At 38.2% G+C, this 20,253-nt stretch overlaps 1 protein-coding gene across 1 annotated transcript in view; it reads left to right on the forward strand.

Moving 5' to 3' along the window:
* RNF169 (ring finger protein 169) overlaps positions 1 to 20,253 on the forward strand; it is an 82,006-nt gene that overhangs the window by 17,788 nt on the left and 43,965 nt on the right. Inside the window, exon 2 of the mRNA XM_028115877.2 lies at positions 13,641 to 13,714. Within this exon, the coding sequence (XP_027971678.1) occupies positions 13,641 to 13,714 (74 nt within the window). The remainder of the gene's footprint in view (positions 1 to 13,640; positions 13,715 to 20,253) is intronic.

Below are 20,253 nucleotides of genomic sequence, written 5' to 3' on the forward strand. Positions count from 1 at the left end.
GGAACTCTCTAGGGTCCTTCATAAGGACACTAATCCCATTCATGAAGGCTTTGCTCTCATTACCTAATCACCTTTCCAAGGCCCCATCTCTAAATAGCATCACATTGGGGATTAAGTTTCAACATATAAATTTGGGGGGGGGATGCAAACATTTAGCACCAGGGGTTGATAACTAGAGTCAGCAGGTCAGATCCAGACTGCTGCTAATTTTTGTAAATAAAGGTTTTTCTTGGAACATAGCTATATTCTATTGTCCATTGTCCATGACTGCTTTTATGCTACAACAGCAGAGTGGACAGTTGTGACAGAGACCTTATGATCTGCAAAGCCTAAAATATTTTGTATCTGGCCATGAGTTTACAGCCTCAGGCTGCTCATTATTCTTTCCAGATCAAGGTACAAATCAGATTAAATCTTTAAGCAAAGGAGCAAGATGCAATGTGAAATTTGAGTATTATCATTAATTTTTTTTTAGCATTTAATTTAGTAAGTACTTTTGAGTTGCCCCACTAATATATATATATATATACATATATATATGTATATAAATCTTTGGTGACATTTTTTTTCATTGAATTCCTTATACTTTCCTACAATTGTTAAGAAATTTCTATCCCTGAAAAATGTTAAGTAGAATTTTTCTTTCTCCTTATGGGGAAGTTTCTAACATATAATGAATATTAGTTATATAGCCAACACTGTACCAGACAGATTACATTAAATCATGTTTAATCGTTCATAATGGTTCATTTGAGGGAGGTGTTATTATCCTTTGGGGAATGGGGAAACTGAGAGCTAGAGAAGTTGTAGGGTGTCCAGTGTCACACTGGTGGGTGATAGTGTCTAAGTGTTCTCAGCCCAGGATCTTTGTGTTTGTGGAAGTTATCAGGCATACTCATGTGGCTGGTAATGTGCTATATTTAAAGAAAACAAACACTTAACTGAGTGACCAACACAGGTAGGCGTTCTTGATAGAGTCCCAAAAGTAGCCCCTTCATACTGTATGTGGGGGAGATTCTGCCCGAATTTGGCATTGTTTTCCCATAAAAGTAAAGAACACCCTATTCCCCAGCTTACCTATCTGACTTGTGTAACTCTTCCAAGCAACCTTTCTGCTCTAGCAAATCACATTGATTCACTGTCCAGCCTTCATACTTCATGCTTTGTTATTCACATGCATTTCTCTTTCTCCGTCTCTTGACTTCCCTAAGTTTTACCAGTTAGTCTCTGCTTCGTCCCATCTTCTTAAAGCCTGCCTCTCCCTCCCAGCCCTGGTTCTCTTCCTTCTGGGGTTGGTTGGGGGAACACCTCACCTATTGATGCAGTGTTTGCTTGTAAGCTTCATTTAGCAATTGCTTACTTTGTGATATTCCATTTGTCATTGTCTCTGTTGTTATTTAAATCTTTCAAAAAACTTTTTATAAATTTGTCTTCACTAATAAGCTTGGGGAAAGGGTCTCGTGCCTTATTTTGTGTGTATTTTCTCTTCCCATAGCAACTCCCTTCTTCTTCATTGATCATTCCTGCTTTAATTTCTTAATCTCTGGAAATTTTTTTTCCTCATTCTTACATACTTTTATGGGATAACTTGATATCTAATCACTAACATTTTTTTTCCTTTTGTGACTTCTACAATTATATTGCTGTTCTTTTTCCATTTGTTATTGCCATTTCTGTGTTTGATGTTTTTTTTTTTAAGCAGGCTCTATGTCCAGTATGGGGCTCAAACTTACCACCCCAAGATTGAGAGTCGCATACTCTACCGACTGAGCCAGCTAGGCACCCCTGTTTAATGTTGGTTTTTTTTTTTTTTAATGTTTGAGATTATAAGGCATTCAGTCTGGCAACTTGCATCTCTCATTTAACCTAAACGGTTTCCTATCTTATTAAAGCAATAGCTCGCATTATTCTAAAAAGTCTTTCTATATATTTTTAATGGCAGAATGATCATACATTGTATAGAATGTCCATAATTAGCCTAACCATTCCCTCAAAATTGGACTTTTAGGCTATTCTCAGTCTTTGTTTTTACAATTATGAACAAGGTTGCAATGAAAATCTTTTTTTTAAAGATTATTTATTTATTTGAAAAAGAGAGAGAGAGAAAGCGCACGCACGAGGTGGGTGAGTGGGCAGAGAGAGTGGGAGAAACAGACTCCCCACTGAATATGGAGCCTGATGCAGGGCCCAATCCCAGGACCCTGAGATCATTGACCTGAGCTGAAGTCAGACACTTGGCTGACTGAGCCAATAAAAATCTTTTTATGTAAAAGTTCTTCTATATTTTAGATTATTTTCTTAGATAGATTTCTGGAAATTAATTATTAGGTCAAAAGTTATAAGCATTTTATATGTTCTTCGTATGTGGGCTATGACACTTTGATTTGGTTAGTTCTTTGCTGAAGGATAGTTTTTTAAAATACAAGCAGGGTACGCTCATGTAGTAGTAATATGTGGTGTTAATTATTGGCACTTAAGTAAGCAGCCTTAAAGTTTGGTATTAACATCCTATTAGCTTTTTAACTTTTTCTCTGTGCCTTTCTTCTTCCCAGGTAACCACTCTTTATATTGCCTGCTGTAAAGTTTTACTTGTCTTGGGCAAAGGGGTAAATGAGCCGTTGCATTAGTTTAAGACAGTACTTGGCTGTCATCTGCACTCTTAGAAAGAGTAAACCAAAAAATAGATAAAGTAGAAACCACTTTAGTTTGGTTTTAGAACACATTTGTGGTTCGCTCCCCATGTCTTCACCTTCCTAATTCTAAATGGTATGCTTAATTTAACATTAAGATTTCTCCTTTCACATATTCCGTTTGATAGTGGTTGTGTGGTGAGTAGTATAAGCAGGTAACCTTGAGATTAGTATGGATAATGGTTTCTTATTTCCTATGTATCTCTGTGCTTACATATGTTTTGTTGTAGAAGATGGACTTGGATTCACTGTCTTCCTTTTGTTCTTACGCATGTCTACCTCTTGCTGTTCTATGCAGTTCTTCTTCTTCTTCTTCTTTTTTTTTTAAGATTTCATTTTTAAGTAATCTCTACACCCCCAACATGGGGCTTGAACTTACAACCTCAAGATCAAGAGTCACATGCTTTACCGACTGAGCCAGTGAGGCACCCCTGTTCTGTGCAGCTCTTAAATGTTTAGTTTTATAATTCTGACATTCTATAATTGTCTCACTCAAGTATGTTTTTCCTTCCCTAGTAAGATTTTAAGTTTCTTTAGGACTTGGACCACACACGTTCTACCTTTATTAGTAACCCTTTCTTGATTTTCTCAAAGGAATATTCTCCACTTTTGTCTTCTTCCTCACTGCTCATTCCCTCTTTACTAATAGTCTGTGATTTCATGATGAAAAAAATTGTCTTCTCCACTTCTCCACTGCTTCTGAAAAATGTAGATCTTGCTTCTGGCTATGGTGGAGCAAATTGTAGTGGACCCAAACTCCTGCTGAGAATAACTAGAAAAGCCTGATATAAAAAAAAAAATTATATGAAGGCATTGTTAAGTTGCCAAGGCAGCCAGGACTTCAGACATTTGTGGTTTCTTGGTTAATGGAGAGTACAACTTTAAGAGGTGGAAAAGCCAGCAAAGTTTGCTTCATAGGGCTGGGGATACAAACACTGTAGTTCAGGGCTGCCAGAGCAACAAGAACTTGAGAGGCCAAGATCCCAGAGAGAAGGGGGGTGCATCCCCACCCCCTTCTTCCTCTCTACCTGCTTTTTTTTCTCTTGAGGATTTGTTGATTCTTAAACTGTGCTGGGTAAAAAACAAACAAACAAAAAAGGCTAAGAACCTTCTCAGAAAGCTGTTGAAAAGCAAAGCACTCTTGTAACAGTTCTTTAGTGGAGAGGAAAGTTCAGGACTTCCTCCAAGGAAGGTAGTCTTGGTAAACACCCAGACTCTGAATTGAACCCTTGGAGGTCTACAAACCAGGCTAGGCTTTACAAGCATTAACAAAGATTACAGCCAGCCTTGAATCAGCTCATGTCCTGATTGCATTGTGAGGTGATCTGCCTTCGTTCTATTTGCTTGTGGAGAATATGATGAATCCTCTGTAGGAATATATCATCCAGAGTCTCTACAGCCTTTCATACACAATGAATGACATACTAACAAAAATTATCAGGTAAACCAGGAAACCAGACCAGTAATAAAAACAGACAGTATAGAAAAAGATTTGTGAGGGATGTCTGGGTGGCTCAGTCGTTAAGCGTCTGCCTTCAGCTCAGGTCATGATCCCAGGGTCCTGGGATCGAGCCCCATGTCAGGCTCCCTGCTCAGTGGAAAGCCTGCTTCTCCCTCTCCTATTCCCCCTGCTTGTGTTCCCTCTCTCGCTGTGTCTCTCTCTGTCAAACAAATAAAATCTTAAAAAAAAAGATTTGTGGTATCCCAGTCGTCTAATAATTTATTCAGTCAGTCTCTAATTGAAGGATATTTAGGTTGTTTCCTGTCTTTAGTATTGTGATGATCCACAGTGAACATTTTTGTACGTACATCTTTGTATGTGTGTACGATTTATCTTTAAGGTAAAGGATACCCTTGCTAACTCTTGTCTTTGTCAAACTCTTTGATCTATGCTAATCTGATACAAAGAAGTATTTTGTTTTAAGTTTTTAATATCTTAAAATGTGAGTGAAATTGAACACATTTTAATAGGTTTGTAAGTCATCTGAATTTATTTTTTCCAAAAGCTGCCTGTTCATGTTATTTGCCTATTGTTTTATAGGATTGTTCGGCTTTTTTTTTTTCTTTTTAAAAAATTATTATTAAATAGTAATAAGGCATCGTAGGGTAAGAGCACAGATTCTGGAGCCAGATTGCTTGGGTTTAAGTCATAGCTCTTTCACTGATAGCAGTATAGCCTTGGGCAAAGTAAATGCTCTGTGCCTCAGTTTCCTTATCTGTAAAATGGGGATAATAGTACCTTCCCTTTGGGTCATTATGAAGATTAGATAAATTAATAAATACAAAGTGCTTAGAAATGAGCCTGGCATAATTTAAGTGCTACATAACTGCCAGCCACCATAATGGTCCTGCGGGTGGTGATAGAGATGGAAATTACCCAAAGAGATTTTTTTCTTTTTTCTTTCCTTCCTTTTCTGACATTTCATTTCATTTTTTTTTTTTAAGTAGGTTCCATGCCCAACGTGGGGCTTGAACTCAGGACCCTGAGATCAAGAATTGCGTGCTCTACCAACTGAACCAGCCAGGTGCCCCACCCAAAGAGTTTTTTTATTTGCCTAAGGACAAGTAGCTAGAAAGTAGGAGTATTCAGATTAGGATCTATGTCTTGGGACCCGAGTCCAAAGTTCTTATTCATCCTGATGTACTGATGAGATATGGAATCTGGGTGGGGTGGTGTGAAAACTCAAGCACAGTCAGGTACAAGGGATGATTATCTCTGGCTTTGGGAGTTGTTAGGGTTGACATCTTCCCAGTACAGTCGAGTGAGGTTCTCTTTCTAATTTTGTATTGAGTATGCTTTGACAATGATACTTCATTCCTGAGGTTTGGTGCAATTAGAAAAATGCCTGTCTTATATTTTGTTTTGTTTGTTTGCCTTTACTAATAAGCAGTCGCCCTACCCCAGAGAAAATCCTTTTCAGGAAGGACCTTCGAGGAAGTACAGCTGCTCCTACAGGTCACATTAGACTGAATGCAATGCTCAGCTTAGGTCACCAGCCACAGGTGGTGTCATTCTTTAAGGCATCATATCCTTAGAGAGTTTCTCTTCCTGTTAAACATAGTAGTAGTTGGATAGGCATTAAGAAAGTACTACAACCATTGGATTCATTTACAAATACCAAGATATTTAGCATCTCAGTGACACCTGAAGGAGTTTCTAGCATGTCTTTTCTGTAGTGAAGGAAGAAGGGCGAGTAGTTGTTTCTGAGCTGCCGAAACACTTGAAAAGCCCTATAGAAGGTGGTGGAGGAATTGGGTTTGGGACTAACTCCTCTGGACTAAGGAGGGTGGTGGTGTTTTTAGTCTCCCCCATTATCGATATCATTCACCAAATAGATTTGTAACCAAGGATGAACCTACAATGACACATTGTAATCACCCAAAGTCTATAGTTTACCTTACGGTTCACTCTTGTTGTATATGCTCTGGGTTTGGACAAACACATAATGACATATATCCATCACTGTAATATCGTACAGAGTATTTTTATTGCTCTAAGAATCCTCTGAACTCTGCCACCTCATCCCCACCCCCCCCTCCATTCCTGGCAACCACTGATCTTTTTATTGTTTCCATAATTTTGTCTTTTCTAGAATGTCATATGGTTAGAATCATTCAGTATGTAGCTTTTTCAGAGTGGCTTCTTTGACTAAGTAATACGCATTTAAGTTTCCTCCATGTCATTTCATGTCTTTAATAGCTCATTTCTTTTTAACGCTAAATAATATTCCATTTTCTGGATGTACCACAATTTATCTATTTACCTACTAAAGGATATCTTGGTTGCTTCCAAGTTTTGGCAATTATGAATAAAGCAGATAAAAATATCTTTGTGCACGGTTTTGTATGGACATAAGTTTTCATCTCATTTGGGTAAATATGAAGGAGTGCAGTTGCTGGATCATATGGTGAGACTATGTTTAGTTTTCTAAGAAACTGCCAGATACGTCTTCCAAAGTGGTTGTACCATTTTGCATTCCCACCAGCAATGAATGAGTTCCTTTTGCTCCACATCCTCCCCAGCATTTAGTGTTGTCAGTGTTTTGGATTTTGGCAATTCTAATAGGTATGAGTGGTATCTTGTTTTAATCTGTAATTCTTTAATGACATATGATATGGAGTATCTTTTTATGTGCTTATTTGCCATGTGTATATCTTTGGTGAGGTGTCTGTTAAGGTCTATTGCCCATTTTTAAAAATCAGGTTGTTTTCTTACTTTTGAGTTTTAATAGTTCTTTGTATATTTTATTTTATTTTATTAACATTTCTTTTTTTTTTTAGTAATCTCTACACCCAACATGGGGCTCAAACTCACCACCCTGAGATCAAGAGTTGCATGCTCTCCAGTTGAGCCAGCCAGTCACCCCTAATTCTTTATACATTTTAGATAACAGTCTTAAGTCAGCTATGTCTATTGCAGATATTTTCTCCAGTCTGTGGTTTGCCTTCTCATTCTCTTGTCATTGTCTTTGCTGAGCAGAAATTTTTAATTTTAATGATGTACACGGATCATGTTTTTGATCGTGTATCTAAAAAGGCATCTCCATACCAAGGTCATCTGGGTTTTTTCCTGTTTCTCTGCTTTAGCAGTAGTATTGCATGTGTTTGAACCACAATTTCATCTTTTGGAGAGGAGGAATCTGACATATGACCCTAGAAAGGCAGAAGAAAATAAAGAGGAAAGTCCCACATCAGCATGCAACAACTATTTTATTACAAATGATTATTTTTTCTTCATTAAAAAGCAGGGAACTTGAAAGGTTAATAATGTTTGATAAATAATTTGCACAATTAATAATGTTGATTGTATACATATTCCCCAGTCAGTTTTAAGAGACATCGTAGAAGACTCTGATTTAAAAGGGGAGATTTTGGGGGGCGCCTGGGTGGCTCAGTTGTTAAGCGTCTGCCTTTGGCTCAGGTCATGATCCCAGGGTCCTGGGATCGAGCCCCGCATCGGGCTCCCTGCTCGGTGGGGAGCCTGCTTCTCCCTCTCCCACTCCCCCTGCTTGTGTTCCCTCTGTCGCTATCTCTCTCTGTCAAATAAATAAAATCTTTAAAAAAAGAAAGGGGGGGGAGATTTTGGGGCCCCTGGGTGGCTCAGTCAGTTAAGTGGCCTGCCTCTTGATTTCGGCTCAGGTCATGATCTCAGGGTTGTGAGATTGAGCCCTGCATCAGGCTTTGTGCTGGAGCCTGCTTAAGATTTTCTCTCTCTCCCTCTCCCTCTGTACCCCCACCCCAGCTCACACACACTCTCTCTCTAAAATAAATAAATAAATAGGGAGATTTTCATTTTTCTAGCCTTTTTCTGTTCCATTTGTCAATAGTCTAAATGGATTGAAACACCATGTTTCATAAAGATTCGAAGAAATTATTTGATATAATAGCTACTCTATATAAGTTTAAAATCCTAAGAGCATTTTCACCCATCATGTTAGACTTTAATAGAGTATTTCAGAATTTAGGGAAACCTATTGAGTGGTAAATTAAAATTAAATAAAAATATTGTTAATGAATCATTAACTTTAGGAGTTATCTAGCAAGTTGCCTTCGTGTCTCAGGTAGAAACTGAGATCTAAAGATATTTTAATTTTAGTGCATGGTGTGTGTGTGTGTGTGTGTGTGTGTGTGTGTGTGTGTGTGTGTGTTAGGAAAGCTTCCAGACCACCCAGTTAGGATGATTTGCTAGGAGTACTAATAGGACACAGCATATAGTTGTACTAATGGCTATGATTTATTATAGTGAAAGGATCCAAATCAAAATCAGCAAAGGGAAAAGGCACATGGGACAAAGTTCAGGGGGAAACCAGGTGTAAGCTTTCAGAGTCCTGTTTCAGTTGAATCACACCAAAAGTGCTTAATTCCCCTAGCCATAAGTTGTGACAACACATGTGCAATGTTGCCTCTAGGGAAGCTCATTAGAAGGGGTTTTTATTAGGGATTGATGATCCCTCTGCCTAGCATGTGCCAAAGTTTCAGACTCCCAGCAGGAAAGAAGGTAGTCAGCATAACTGGATTGTTTCTATGAACAGTTTAGGTGCGGTAATCTGTACCTGATCAGTTAGGGAGGGTGGGAACTCTCCTGAAATCCAACTTCCTAGGCACCAGCCAGCCAAGGGCCACGTTGCTAGTGGGCCTTTTAAGATAGTCAGTTAGGCCTGCTATGTTAACTCTTTTCTGCATTCTCCATGTGTGTGTGTGTGTGTGTGTGTGTGTATAACACTTAGCATGTAGTGTGCTTTTATTAAATGTTAGCTGTTTTTATTATAGGGATTCTTCATTGATTACTACTGCTTCTGTTAATTGTGATCTTCTGCATTCCTAGGAGGTAGGTTGGCCAGTATTTTGATCTTCATTTGATCAATGAGGAGGCCAAGGCAAAGAGAAGCCTTGACACTTAATTGACAGAGCAGGTATCAGAATCTAATATGTTCTTTTTGAAAGTCCATAGGAAAAAGATGGAATTTTTTTTTTTTTGCCTTGTTGACATTTCTGGAGGGTATTAGTAAAATAGGAAATAGGATTAAATATTTAAGTTAATGTCATGTTGGACCAATTCATGTTTTATATTTAGCTATATAATTTTTGAACTTTTGGGCACAATGTCATTTAATGTAGCACAGTTCTGTTGGGGCAAAAAGTGATCTTGACTATTTAGCATTTTGTATTCTTTATGAATTAAACATTATTAATCTTAATCCAAGATTAAGCTAATCTATATCAGTACTGATTTTGCTGAATGTAAATTGGTACTTTACCTCTACCCTTTACTCTCAAATTACGTTACATTTACTCTCAAATAAGTCAAGGCGTAGTAAGATTTCAGTCACTATGCTGAGTTCCATTTGGCCTTATATATGAACTTTGAGATTTCTTAATAGGTATCCCAAAGTGAATTTAACTTTTCATGTAATATACCTATCAAAGCAGTTGGATCATTATCTTTGTTTCCTGTAAGTTGTACTTGCAAGTAAATCAGACCAAACCACAATTTCTTTATCTCTCCAACACCAGAGACAATTTTATAGTTATTAAATTCTATTGTATGCCACTGTACTGGCTGAAATAGTATATAGTATATTCACTGTCAATACACTCATTTGATGCTCATAATGGCCTGTCATGATAGGTATTAGTCTGATTTTACAGAAGAGGATATAAGTCATAAGTCAGTCTTAACTTATCCAAGGCTCTGGAAACTTCTAAGTTGGGGATCAGGCTTTTAACTTTGTATTATTTACATGATATAATGAAGATGGTAAGGTCTTTGGACATTTTTGTTCTAAATGTTAGCAAGAACCATTTTAGAGAAAGCAAATTATCCAACAGTAATTAAAATTTTCATAGGGGCGCCTGGGTAGCTCAATCGGTTAAGCGTCCGACTCTTGGTTTTGGCTCAGGTCATGATCCCAAGGGTTGTACGACTGAGCCCCGTGTCGGGCTCCACACTCAATGGGGAGTTTGCTTGAAGATTCTCTCCCTCTGCCCTGCTCCCCCCTTCTCTCTCTCAAATACATAAATCTTTAAAAAATTTTTTTTCGTAATTTCTACGAGGCCATCACTAAAAGATTTTTGGTACCTTGTAAATTTATAAGCCTGAATAAGATTATGCTCCTTATGTTGCTCCCCAAATAAAAATATTTAGATTTTTTTAAAGTACGTAGGGGAAGAATCTTATACTTTGTACCAGAAGAAACTATGATACTTGCTATTATATCTTGGCCTGAGGAAGGTCTTTTCAAATATACAAAATACTGAAGCCATGAAAAAGGACTTTGAGTAGTATAACTACATAAAAATAACCACTATGAGGGGCGCCTGGGTGGCTCAGTTGGTTAAGCGACTGCCTTTGGCTCAGGTCATGATCCTGGAGTCCCAGGATCGAGTCCCACATCGGGCTCCCTGCTCAGCAGGGGGTCTGCTTCTCCCTCTGACCCTCTTCCCTCTCGTGCTCTCTCTCTCTCATTCTCTCTCTGTCAAATAAATAAATAAAATCTTGAAAAAGAAAAATAACCACTATGAGCAAAGTCAAGACAAATGATAAACTAGGAAAAGTGTTGGTAGTCATGTGACATAAGGCTAATTTTCCTTATAGAGAGCTTTAACAAATCAAGAAGAAAAAGTTAATATAAGGAATAAAGGAAATGCATAGGCATTTCATTTCAAAGTAAACGCAAATTACTCAAACATGAAAAGTACTCAATTTCACTCATAAAATGTGTATACAAGATACAGAATTTCACCTGTTAGATTGGCAAAGCTAAAAAGTTTCAACACTCATTGTGTTGGAAAAGATATAAGGAGATGACACTCTCTTGCATTGCTGGTGGGGCCTAAGTCAGTATAGGCTACAAAAAGGAAGGGCGACTTGGTATTGTCTACCAAAATTACAAAAGCACATATGCATATATTCTTTGACACAGTAATTCTGATTTCCAGCAATTTAATCTGTGAATACACTTGCAAAATGATATACATGCAAGATCATCCATGAGAGCATTGTTTGAATAGTCTTTGGAGATTTAAACCCCCCTTGATATCTGTATTTTGGTCCTCCTTTTTATTCTTAGTATTACTTCGTCTTCTCTTTTTTTTTTTCTTGGAGGTTGGTTTATGGCCATTTTATAGTTCTGTCTAAAAGATGGAATCAGCCAGCGCTGTTCATTTTAATCAGCAGAAATCTACTCTGGCAAATTTAAACAGAAAAAGAATTTATTGAGAAAGAATATTGGGTAATCCAGAATAATCAGCCAGGTAGCCAGAAAACTTGGCTTGGAAAATAGCAGCTAGGATCCGAGAGCAAAGTCTGTATGATATGAATTCTTTGAAAGTTCTTCATGACCTGGTGTATTTTTAATTGTTCCTTGTTTACTTTAAGGAATATATATTCTATTTATTGGGTGCATACATATATATAAATATATTAGGATCAAATCTGTTAATTTTGTTACTCAGTTTTTCTACATATTTACTACCTTTTGGTCTGCCTGATCTGTTTTTAATTGTGGTGTGTTAAAATTTCTTGCATTATTTTAACACACCACAATTAAATTATCTTAATTAGTTTTTGCTGTGGTATATGTTCATACAAGTTCATGATTATTATATCTCCTTTTTGGATTGCTTTTCTAATCATTATGTAATTTCCCTCTTTATTCCTATTAATGTTTTTGGTTTTGCCATGTACTAGTTTTGTGGCCTTAGGCAAGTCATTATCCTCTCATTTTCCTTATTGTAAAATGGGTATAATACCTACTTTATAAAATTTCTGTGAGAATTTGCTGAGAAAATATGTATGAAGTATTTTACACGTGATAGGTTCTCCATAAATGGATTGAAAGTACTTTTTTGCCTTAAGGGTTCTTTTTCCTCTCTCCTTCTCCTTCTCTATTAAAGTATCAGATTTTAAATACTATTTGCCTATAATTGGAAATGTGCTTAAGGGATATGATTAAAATAGTCATCAGGACTTTTTTTTATAAGTGAGTGAAGGTGGTAGAATGTTTGCCTCCCACACCAGGCATCTGACAATTCTCTAGTACTTGTAGGCCTTTAAGTTACTGTTCCCTGCTTTTGCATTAGAGCCCGTGTTTCTAAGTCTCTTCCACATTTCTCAGGTGTACTAAATAAGAGTCTTCCAGAATAGTTGAGTCAACTGAAAAAGGATAAAAGTCAACTTTTTAAGGAGCCTACTTTTTTACAACAAATATTTGTCAACCTCAGTGGGATATAGAGTTCTTAGTAAGTCTTAAAATTAATACTATATTTTGATCACTACATGTACAAAGAAGTATATAGACGTGTCATGTACATTTAAGGAGGCAGAACTGTGTACTTTCTCCCTCCTTTTTGATCGCATTTAGAACTTGTCTTTTATTCCTATTCTTCATTTGGGTTTTTATCATCTATTTATATTACCAACGTGTGTTGTATGCCTTCTGTGGTCCTGAATATCTTGGATTTAAAAATATGTAGAGATAAGGGAAAAAAGAATGTCAGCTGAGAAAACAGCACAGAAGGTTTAAAAATATATGGCGTGTGTCTATTGTAACTTGATAGTCAGAGTTAAGAGATCCAGTGCTGGAGAAAGAAGAAATTGTGATGAAGTTGTGATTCATCTTTGGAGAGCCTTGAATGACGGGTTGAAGAGTTTTGACTTTATTCTCTAGGCCAGTGAAAACCGCAAAGGCTTTAAGGATAAAAAATCAGGTTATATACCGAAAATGTTTACAGGTTGTATGCAAGAAAATACTCTGCCGGCAATATTGAAAAAGAGGAAAATACAGTATTATGAATAAAACTTTAGCTCGTTTAAAATGTTACTTGGTAACATTGGGCGCTTGGGTGGCTCAGTTGGTTGGGCGACTGCCTTCGGCTCAGGTCATGATCCTGGAGTCCCAGGATCGAGTCCCGCATCGGGCTCCCTGCTTGGCGGGGAGTCTGCTTCTCCCTCTGACCCTCTCCCCTCTCATGCTCTCTCTCTATCTCATTCTCTCTCTCAAATAAAAAAAAATAAAATCTTAAAAAAAATGTTACTTGGTAACGTTGAACTAAGCTTTAAATAGGATTTTTTTCTTAAGGTCCTTTAACATGTGACTTTATCAGTGAGGCTCTTTCAGACCGTTCTTTATAAAATAATCTTTTTCTTTCATTCTACATTTATTTTTCTCTGTAACACTTTGTACTACCAGTTGTATTATATGCACACACTTGTTGGTTTATTGCCTGTAAGATTGTAAACTCCATGAGAGCAAGGGCTTTATTTGTTCAGTGCTTCTCCCCAGTGCTTAGAACTTTAATAAATATTTGTTAATGAGTGAATGAATATTCAAATTAAGATGACCACAATTTTTTATGTGGTTTATAACGTGGGGACAGCAGTAGAGTAGGGTTTTGGGTTCTTTCCTAGAAACTCCTGTTAAAAAGTGTTTTCTTTTCCCTTTCCTCCAGAGTTTATATTCAGAGCACCAATCAAGTTAAGCAAGCCTGGAGAACTTCGTGAGGAATATGAAAGCCTGAGAAAGGTACAGTATAAACGTGATCACACCACTCATTTTCTTAAAGTAAATTGAAATGATGACATTAAAGAATACTTGGTGGGAGTTTTTGAAATTTACAATGCAGAGCCTGTCTCCATACTACCTTATACTGTAGCTTTAATAGAGGTAGAGTAAACCTTAACTAAGAACCCCTTTTTAACTGTCCTTTCATAGATGAAACTGTAGCTCACCTGGCCTGTCTTATACCTGCCACAATAACTGGCCACCAAGAGGGGTATTCTTGGCATTTATTTACTTACTTACTTATTTAGATTTATTAGAGAGAGAGAGAGAGAGAGAGAGAGAGAGAGCACGTGCTCCAGTGTAGGGAGGGGCAGAGAATCTCAAGCAGACTCCCTGCTGAGCCCAGAGCCTGCCCCAAGGTTTGGGGGGAGGGCTCCATGAGGGGCTCCAATCCCACAATCCGTGAGATCATGACCTGACCTGAGCCGAAACCAAAAGTTGGATTTTTAACCGAGGGAGCTACGCAGGTGCCCCTATTCTTGGCATTTAAATCTTGGTTAAAAGCCAGCATTTAAGCTCTAATAATAATAGCTTGTATTATTTTTCCTTATCTTGCAAGGTTCCTCTAATTCCGTGAAACTGATGTTATCTTTTGTTGCTTTTACTCTGTTACGTACTACAGAAGAACTGTAGCTTAGGACAGTAAGGGGGGTAGTAAAATAATTTTCTAGGTAGAGAACATTTACCACTGGGAAAGCTTTTAGCTATGTCCCCATCGTCTTATTTTCAATGTTTTCAAGCTTATTGTCTGTGAATCACTTAGAGAATTAAGCTGTCAAAAAGGCTGGTAATAAGTGTGTTACAGGATTTGTTATCATCCTTCCCCAGCCCTTGCCCTACACCACCATGCCTTACCTACCTTCGTAAATTATGCTACATGTGTATATTTAGTATTTTGTAAAGGTAGTCCACTTAATCTGAATCAGATATCATCATAAAACAGGCGAGACAATAACATTGTGGCACTTTACACTGAATGAAAAAAATCAATGTTTAAAAAGGTCATGTTAAAGAGAAAATAGAGAACTTTGTTTAATTACCGTACATTCTTTGACTTTCTCTTTTAAATGAGAGTGTCAAATGTTAACTTGGGTCCCCATGCTCCTTTTATATTGGAATTGTGAGAGTGTTTTGGTGTTTAAATCACTTACAAAGCTTTTTTCTATGTAGGAAGGAATTCTTTATAGGGACCACATCAAAAGAACCACAGATTCCTCTCAAATGAAATTCCAGAATCTGCAGCTATTTAATTCTGATATACCTTTTTACAAACTTGGAGAATATGGAAATTTTAAAGCTATCAGCTTCAAGATAAAGAGAAGACAGGGAGTTGGAGGTAGAAAAAGGAGGTGAAACAGAATACATAGTAAGAGTAGAGGTTTTTATAAGCTTTGGGAGAGAGAAAGAAACCTTGGGAACTGTGCTTTTACTCCTTTTAGGAGGGAGGGACAGAAAAATGGTCTGAAAAGCATTTTAAATGGCAGAATGATGTTAAGTGAAGTTAGGACAGTCTTACCCTATGTAAACTGGATTGGGTTTGAAAAACATTCACCTATGTTATTTGGGTTAAATGAAGGACATATATAGCTCCTCCCCCCAACTCCAAGTGCCCAAGTTGCTGGCATCCATCGTACAACCTGGAAAATGGAAATTCAAGTCAGAAAATCAAAGGGCACTATATGGCATATCTATACAGTGGAATAATATTCAGCAGTAAAATAGAATGAATTACTGGTACATGCTACCACTTGGGTGAACCTCAGAAAGATGCTAAGTGAAAAGAATCAGATACAAGGGACCACATATTGTATGATTACACTTATAGGAAATGTCCAGAATACGCAAATGTAATGAGACAGACAGGAGACTAAAGGTTGGTTGAGGGGCGCCTGGGTGGCTCAGTGGGTTAAGCGACTGACTGCCTTCGGCTCGGGTCATGATCCCGGGGTCCTGGGATCGAGCCCCATGTTGGGCTCCTTGCCCTGCGGGGAGCCTGCTTCTCCCTCTCCTCCCCACTTGTGCTCTCTCTCACTATCTCTGTCTCTCTCTCTCTCTCTCATATAAATAAATAAAATCTAAAAAGAAAAAAAAATTTAAAGGTTGGTTTAAATAGGGGGTGGGAATGAGGGTTAACAATAAAAGGGCATGAGCGATTTAATTGCAGTGGTGAAGATTTTTAAAACTGATTTATGGTGTGTTCCACAACTTGGTAAATTTACTAAAAGTCACTGAATTATACATTTGAGGTAGATGAATTACATAACATGTAAAATATGCCTCAATAAAGTTGTAGAAAAAAATTAAAAGGCACTAGACATTTGGATGGAGACCTTGATAGAGAAAAGGTGTCTCGTAGAGTATGTATTTTCTAAAACAAAACAAAGTAAATATCTATATTACTGGATGAATATTTAGGGAAGGAAAATCCTTAAAAGTTTCTGTAAGCGGTGCACCTGGGTGCCTTTGGCTCAGGTCATGATCCCAAGGTCCTGGGGTTGAGCCCCATATAGTCCATGCTCTGCTCAGCAGGGAGCCTGCTTCTCCCTCTTCCTCCGCCCCCTCCCCCCTGCTCATGCGCTGTCTCTCACTCTGTCAAATAAATGAATAAAATCTTAAAAAAAAAGTTTCTACAAGCAAGGGTTGGTGAGTGGAAATTAGTTCTACACAATTCATCATTACTATTTTGATGCATAACACATGCTAGTAATATACTTTTTATGTGGTATATTTTATTTTGTTTAAGAGAGAGTAAAAACTTTTGTAAGGGCTATAAAAAGTTAATAAGAATTTTATTCTTCTAATTCTAGTTCTTTTAAAAGATATTTACTTAGTAATCATAGATCCTCCTACCTGCGAGTAGTGTTACACTTACTAAGGTTACTATGAGTTTCTAAATTGTATGATTCTGTGGATTTATATTTCTGAATATGTTTAAAGTTTTCTTCTTGCCATATATCATAGGTAATTTTGTTTTCTTAATAAGAAAAACAAGGCAGGAATATGTAAAGCAAAATGTGAAAGTTCCTCTTTTCCTTATTTCTCATTCTCTTCATCATAGTTAACTAGTATCGGCAGTTTAGTGTATATCTTAGGTCCTTTATATACTTACACACACACACAGACACACACACACACACACACACACACACATATATACACATATGCTTTAGTCTTTTTCAGTATAAATGAGATCATTATGTATATTGATTTATACATCAGATATTTTTTGTGTCCCTACTGTGTGCCAGGCATTGGGGTTATGGTGTCGAAGAAGACACCCAAGGTCTTTGCCCAGGGAGATTCCATTCTAGTGCAGAAGACAGTAAATAATTAGCAAAGAAATACTTACTATATATTAATAAGGTAGGATCAGAAGAGTTACAGGGGAATGGAGAGGAATTCAATTTAAAAAGAGACACAAAAAGACTGTAATCAGGAAGGTCTCTCAGAGAAGGCAATGTTTGAGTTGCTGTCTGGAAGAAGTAAGGTAGCAAGCCAAATGAAGGTATGAGGAAAGAAGATTCCAGGCAAAGGAGCAGCGAATTCAAAGACCCTGAATTGAAACAAGGTCGGCTTGTTCAAGGAACAGTGTGGCTGGAGCTCGAGTGTGCAAGTCGTGGGTGGAAGGGTGGTATGGGGATTTGGTAGGAGATGAGTTGGGAGAAATAGAAGGGCCAGATCAAAGAAGGCCTGGTTGACCTGTTAAGGAACCTAAATTTATTTTAAGTGTGATGGGAAGCCAGTAAGATGATCTGACTCATACTTTTTTTTTCCTTTAAATTTTTTATTGTTATGTTAATCACCATACATTACATCATTCGTTTTGGATGTAGTGTTCCATGATTCATTGTTTGTGCATAACACCCAGTGCTCCACGCAGAACGTGCCCTCTTTAATACCCATCACCAGGCTAACCCATCCCCCCACCCCCCTCCCCTCTAGAACCCTCAGTTTGTTTTTCAGAGCCCATCGTCTCTCATGGTTCATCTCTGACTCATACTTTTAAAGGTCTCTCTGGTTGCGCTGTAGGGAATAAACAGTAATGGGCCTAGGAGTTAGGAATTGTATTTACTGTGAATAGTAGAGACCCAAAAATAATGACCCAAACAAATTAGGAGTTTTATTTTTCTCAAGTAACAAAAACCAGATATAGGCAGCCTAGGGCTGATACGGCAGCTTCATGACATCAGGAAGTCAGGTTCCTTTTGTCTTTCTGTTTAGACATCTTCAAGTGTGCCTGTTTCCTTGTACTGTGGGATGGCTGATCCTTCTCTAGAATCACATCTAGACAGAAGGTAGGGGGAGAAAGGCACATATCAGCGGAATTGTTTTATTTATTTAAACTTTTAAAAATCTTGATTTTATTTTTTTAAGCTTTTATTTATTTGTCAGAGAGAGAGAGAGCACAAGCAGAGGGAGCAACAGGCAGAGGGAGATGGAGAAGTAGGGCCCCCACCGAGCAAGGAGCCCGATGTGGGACTCGATCCCAGGATCCTGGGATCATGACCTGAGCTGAAGGCAGACGCTTAACCAACTGAGCCACCCAGGCATCCCTGGGTTTTTTTTTTTTTTAATTTAATTTTATTATGTTATGTTAATCACCATACATTACATCATTAGTTTTTGATGTAGTGTTCCATGATTCATTGTTTGTGCATAACACCCAGTGCTCCATGCAGAACGTGCCCTCTTTAATACCCATCACCAGGCTAACCCATCCCCCGACCCCCCTCCCCTCTAGAACCCTCAGTTTGTTTCTCAGAGTCCATAGTCTCTCGTGGTTCGTCTCCCCCTCCGATTCCGCCCCCCTTCATTTTTCCCTTCCTACTATCTTCTTTTTTTTAAACATACACTGTATTATTTGTTTCAGAGGTACAGGTCTGTGATTCATCAGTCCCACACAATTCACAGCGCTCACCATAGCACATACCCTCCCCAATGTCTATCACCCAGCCACCCCATCCCTCCCACCCCCCACCAGTCCAGCAACCCTCAGTTTCTTTCCTGAGATTAAGAATTCCTCATATCAGTGAGATCATATGATACATGTCTTTCCCTGATTGACTTATTTCGCTTAGCATAATACCCTCTAGTTCCATCCACGTCATTGCAAATGGCAAGATTTTGTTTTTTTGATGGCTGCCTAATATTCCATGGTATATATATACCACATCTTCTTTATCCATTCATCTGTTGATGGACATCTTGGCTCTTTCCATAGTTTGGCTGTTGTGGACATTGCTGCTGTAAACATCAGGGTGCACGTATCCCTACATTTGTATCTTTGGGGTAAATACCCAGTAGGGCAGGTGCTGGGAGATACGGTAGCTCTATTTTCAACTGTTTGAGGAACCTCCATACTGTTTTCCAGAGGGGTTGCACCAGCTTGCATTCCCACCAACAGTGTAGGAGGGTTCCCCTTTCTCCACATCCCCGCCAACATCTGTCGTTTCCTGACTTGTTAATTTTAGCCATTCTGACGGGTGTGAGGTGGTATCTCATTGAGGTTTTGATTTGGATTTCCCTGATGCCGAGCGATGTTGAGCACTTTTTCATGTGTCTGTTGGCCATTTGGATGTCTTCTTTGGAAAAATGTCTGTTCATGTCTTCTGCCCATTTCTTGATTAGATTATTTGTTCTTTGGGTGTTGAGTTTGATAAGTTCTTTATAGATTGTGGATACTAGCCATTTATCTGATATGTCATTTGCAAATATCTTCTCCCATTCTGTCGGTTGTCTTTTGGTTTTGTTGACTATTTCCTTTCCTGTGCAAAAGCTTTTTATCTTGATGAAATCCCAATAGTTCATTTTTGCCCTTGCTTCCCTTGCCTTTGGCGATGTTTCTAGGAAGAAGTTGCTGCAGCTGAGGTCGAAGAGGTTGCTGCCTGTGTTCTCCTCTAGGATTTTGATGGACTCCTGTCTCACATTTAGGTCTTTCATCCATTTTGAGTCTGTTTTTGTGTGTGGTGTAAGGAAATGGTCCAGTTTCATTCTTCTGCATGTGGCTATCCCTGGGTTTTCTTTTAAAGAGCTTTCTCCAAAGCCCCACCCAGTGACTTCATGTGTGCTTCATAGTCCAGTGTCATAGATTGTCTCTAGCTGCCAGGGAGTCTGGGAAGCAGTGTTTTAGCTGGGTACATTAACTTCCCAAGTAAAATCTGGGTTCTCTTGGAAAGGAACTAAAGAACGGATAATGGGTTAGGTAGCTAGCAGCCTGTTACTCATGGGACAAGAATGGAAATAAGACCAATTAGGGCACTTTTGGATTAAACAGTATGTTGGGTTTAAGCAGGGTTAGGGCTTTACTTAGAAGTATGATGGAAGGAGAGATGCACTGGACAGGAAATTGTATACAAGGAAGTTGTTTTGTTTTGGACCGTGGTTTTTAAGGAGGTTATTTAAGGAGAGAATTGAGATGATGACATGATGGGCAGTGAAAGCGTGGTAGGGTCAATGGATTGAGGTTTTGATGGTGATAGAGAATTGTAAAAGTAGGATCA

This window comes from Eumetopias jubatus, unplaced genomic scaffold, assembly GCF_037043125.1.
Source record: "Eumetopias jubatus isolate StellerSeaLion01/CBP00866 unplaced genomic scaffold, mEumJub1_p1.0 scaffold_13, whole genome shotgun sequence".
Lineage (NCBI taxonomy): Eukaryota > Metazoa > Chordata > Mammalia > Carnivora > Otariidae > Eumetopias > Eumetopias jubatus.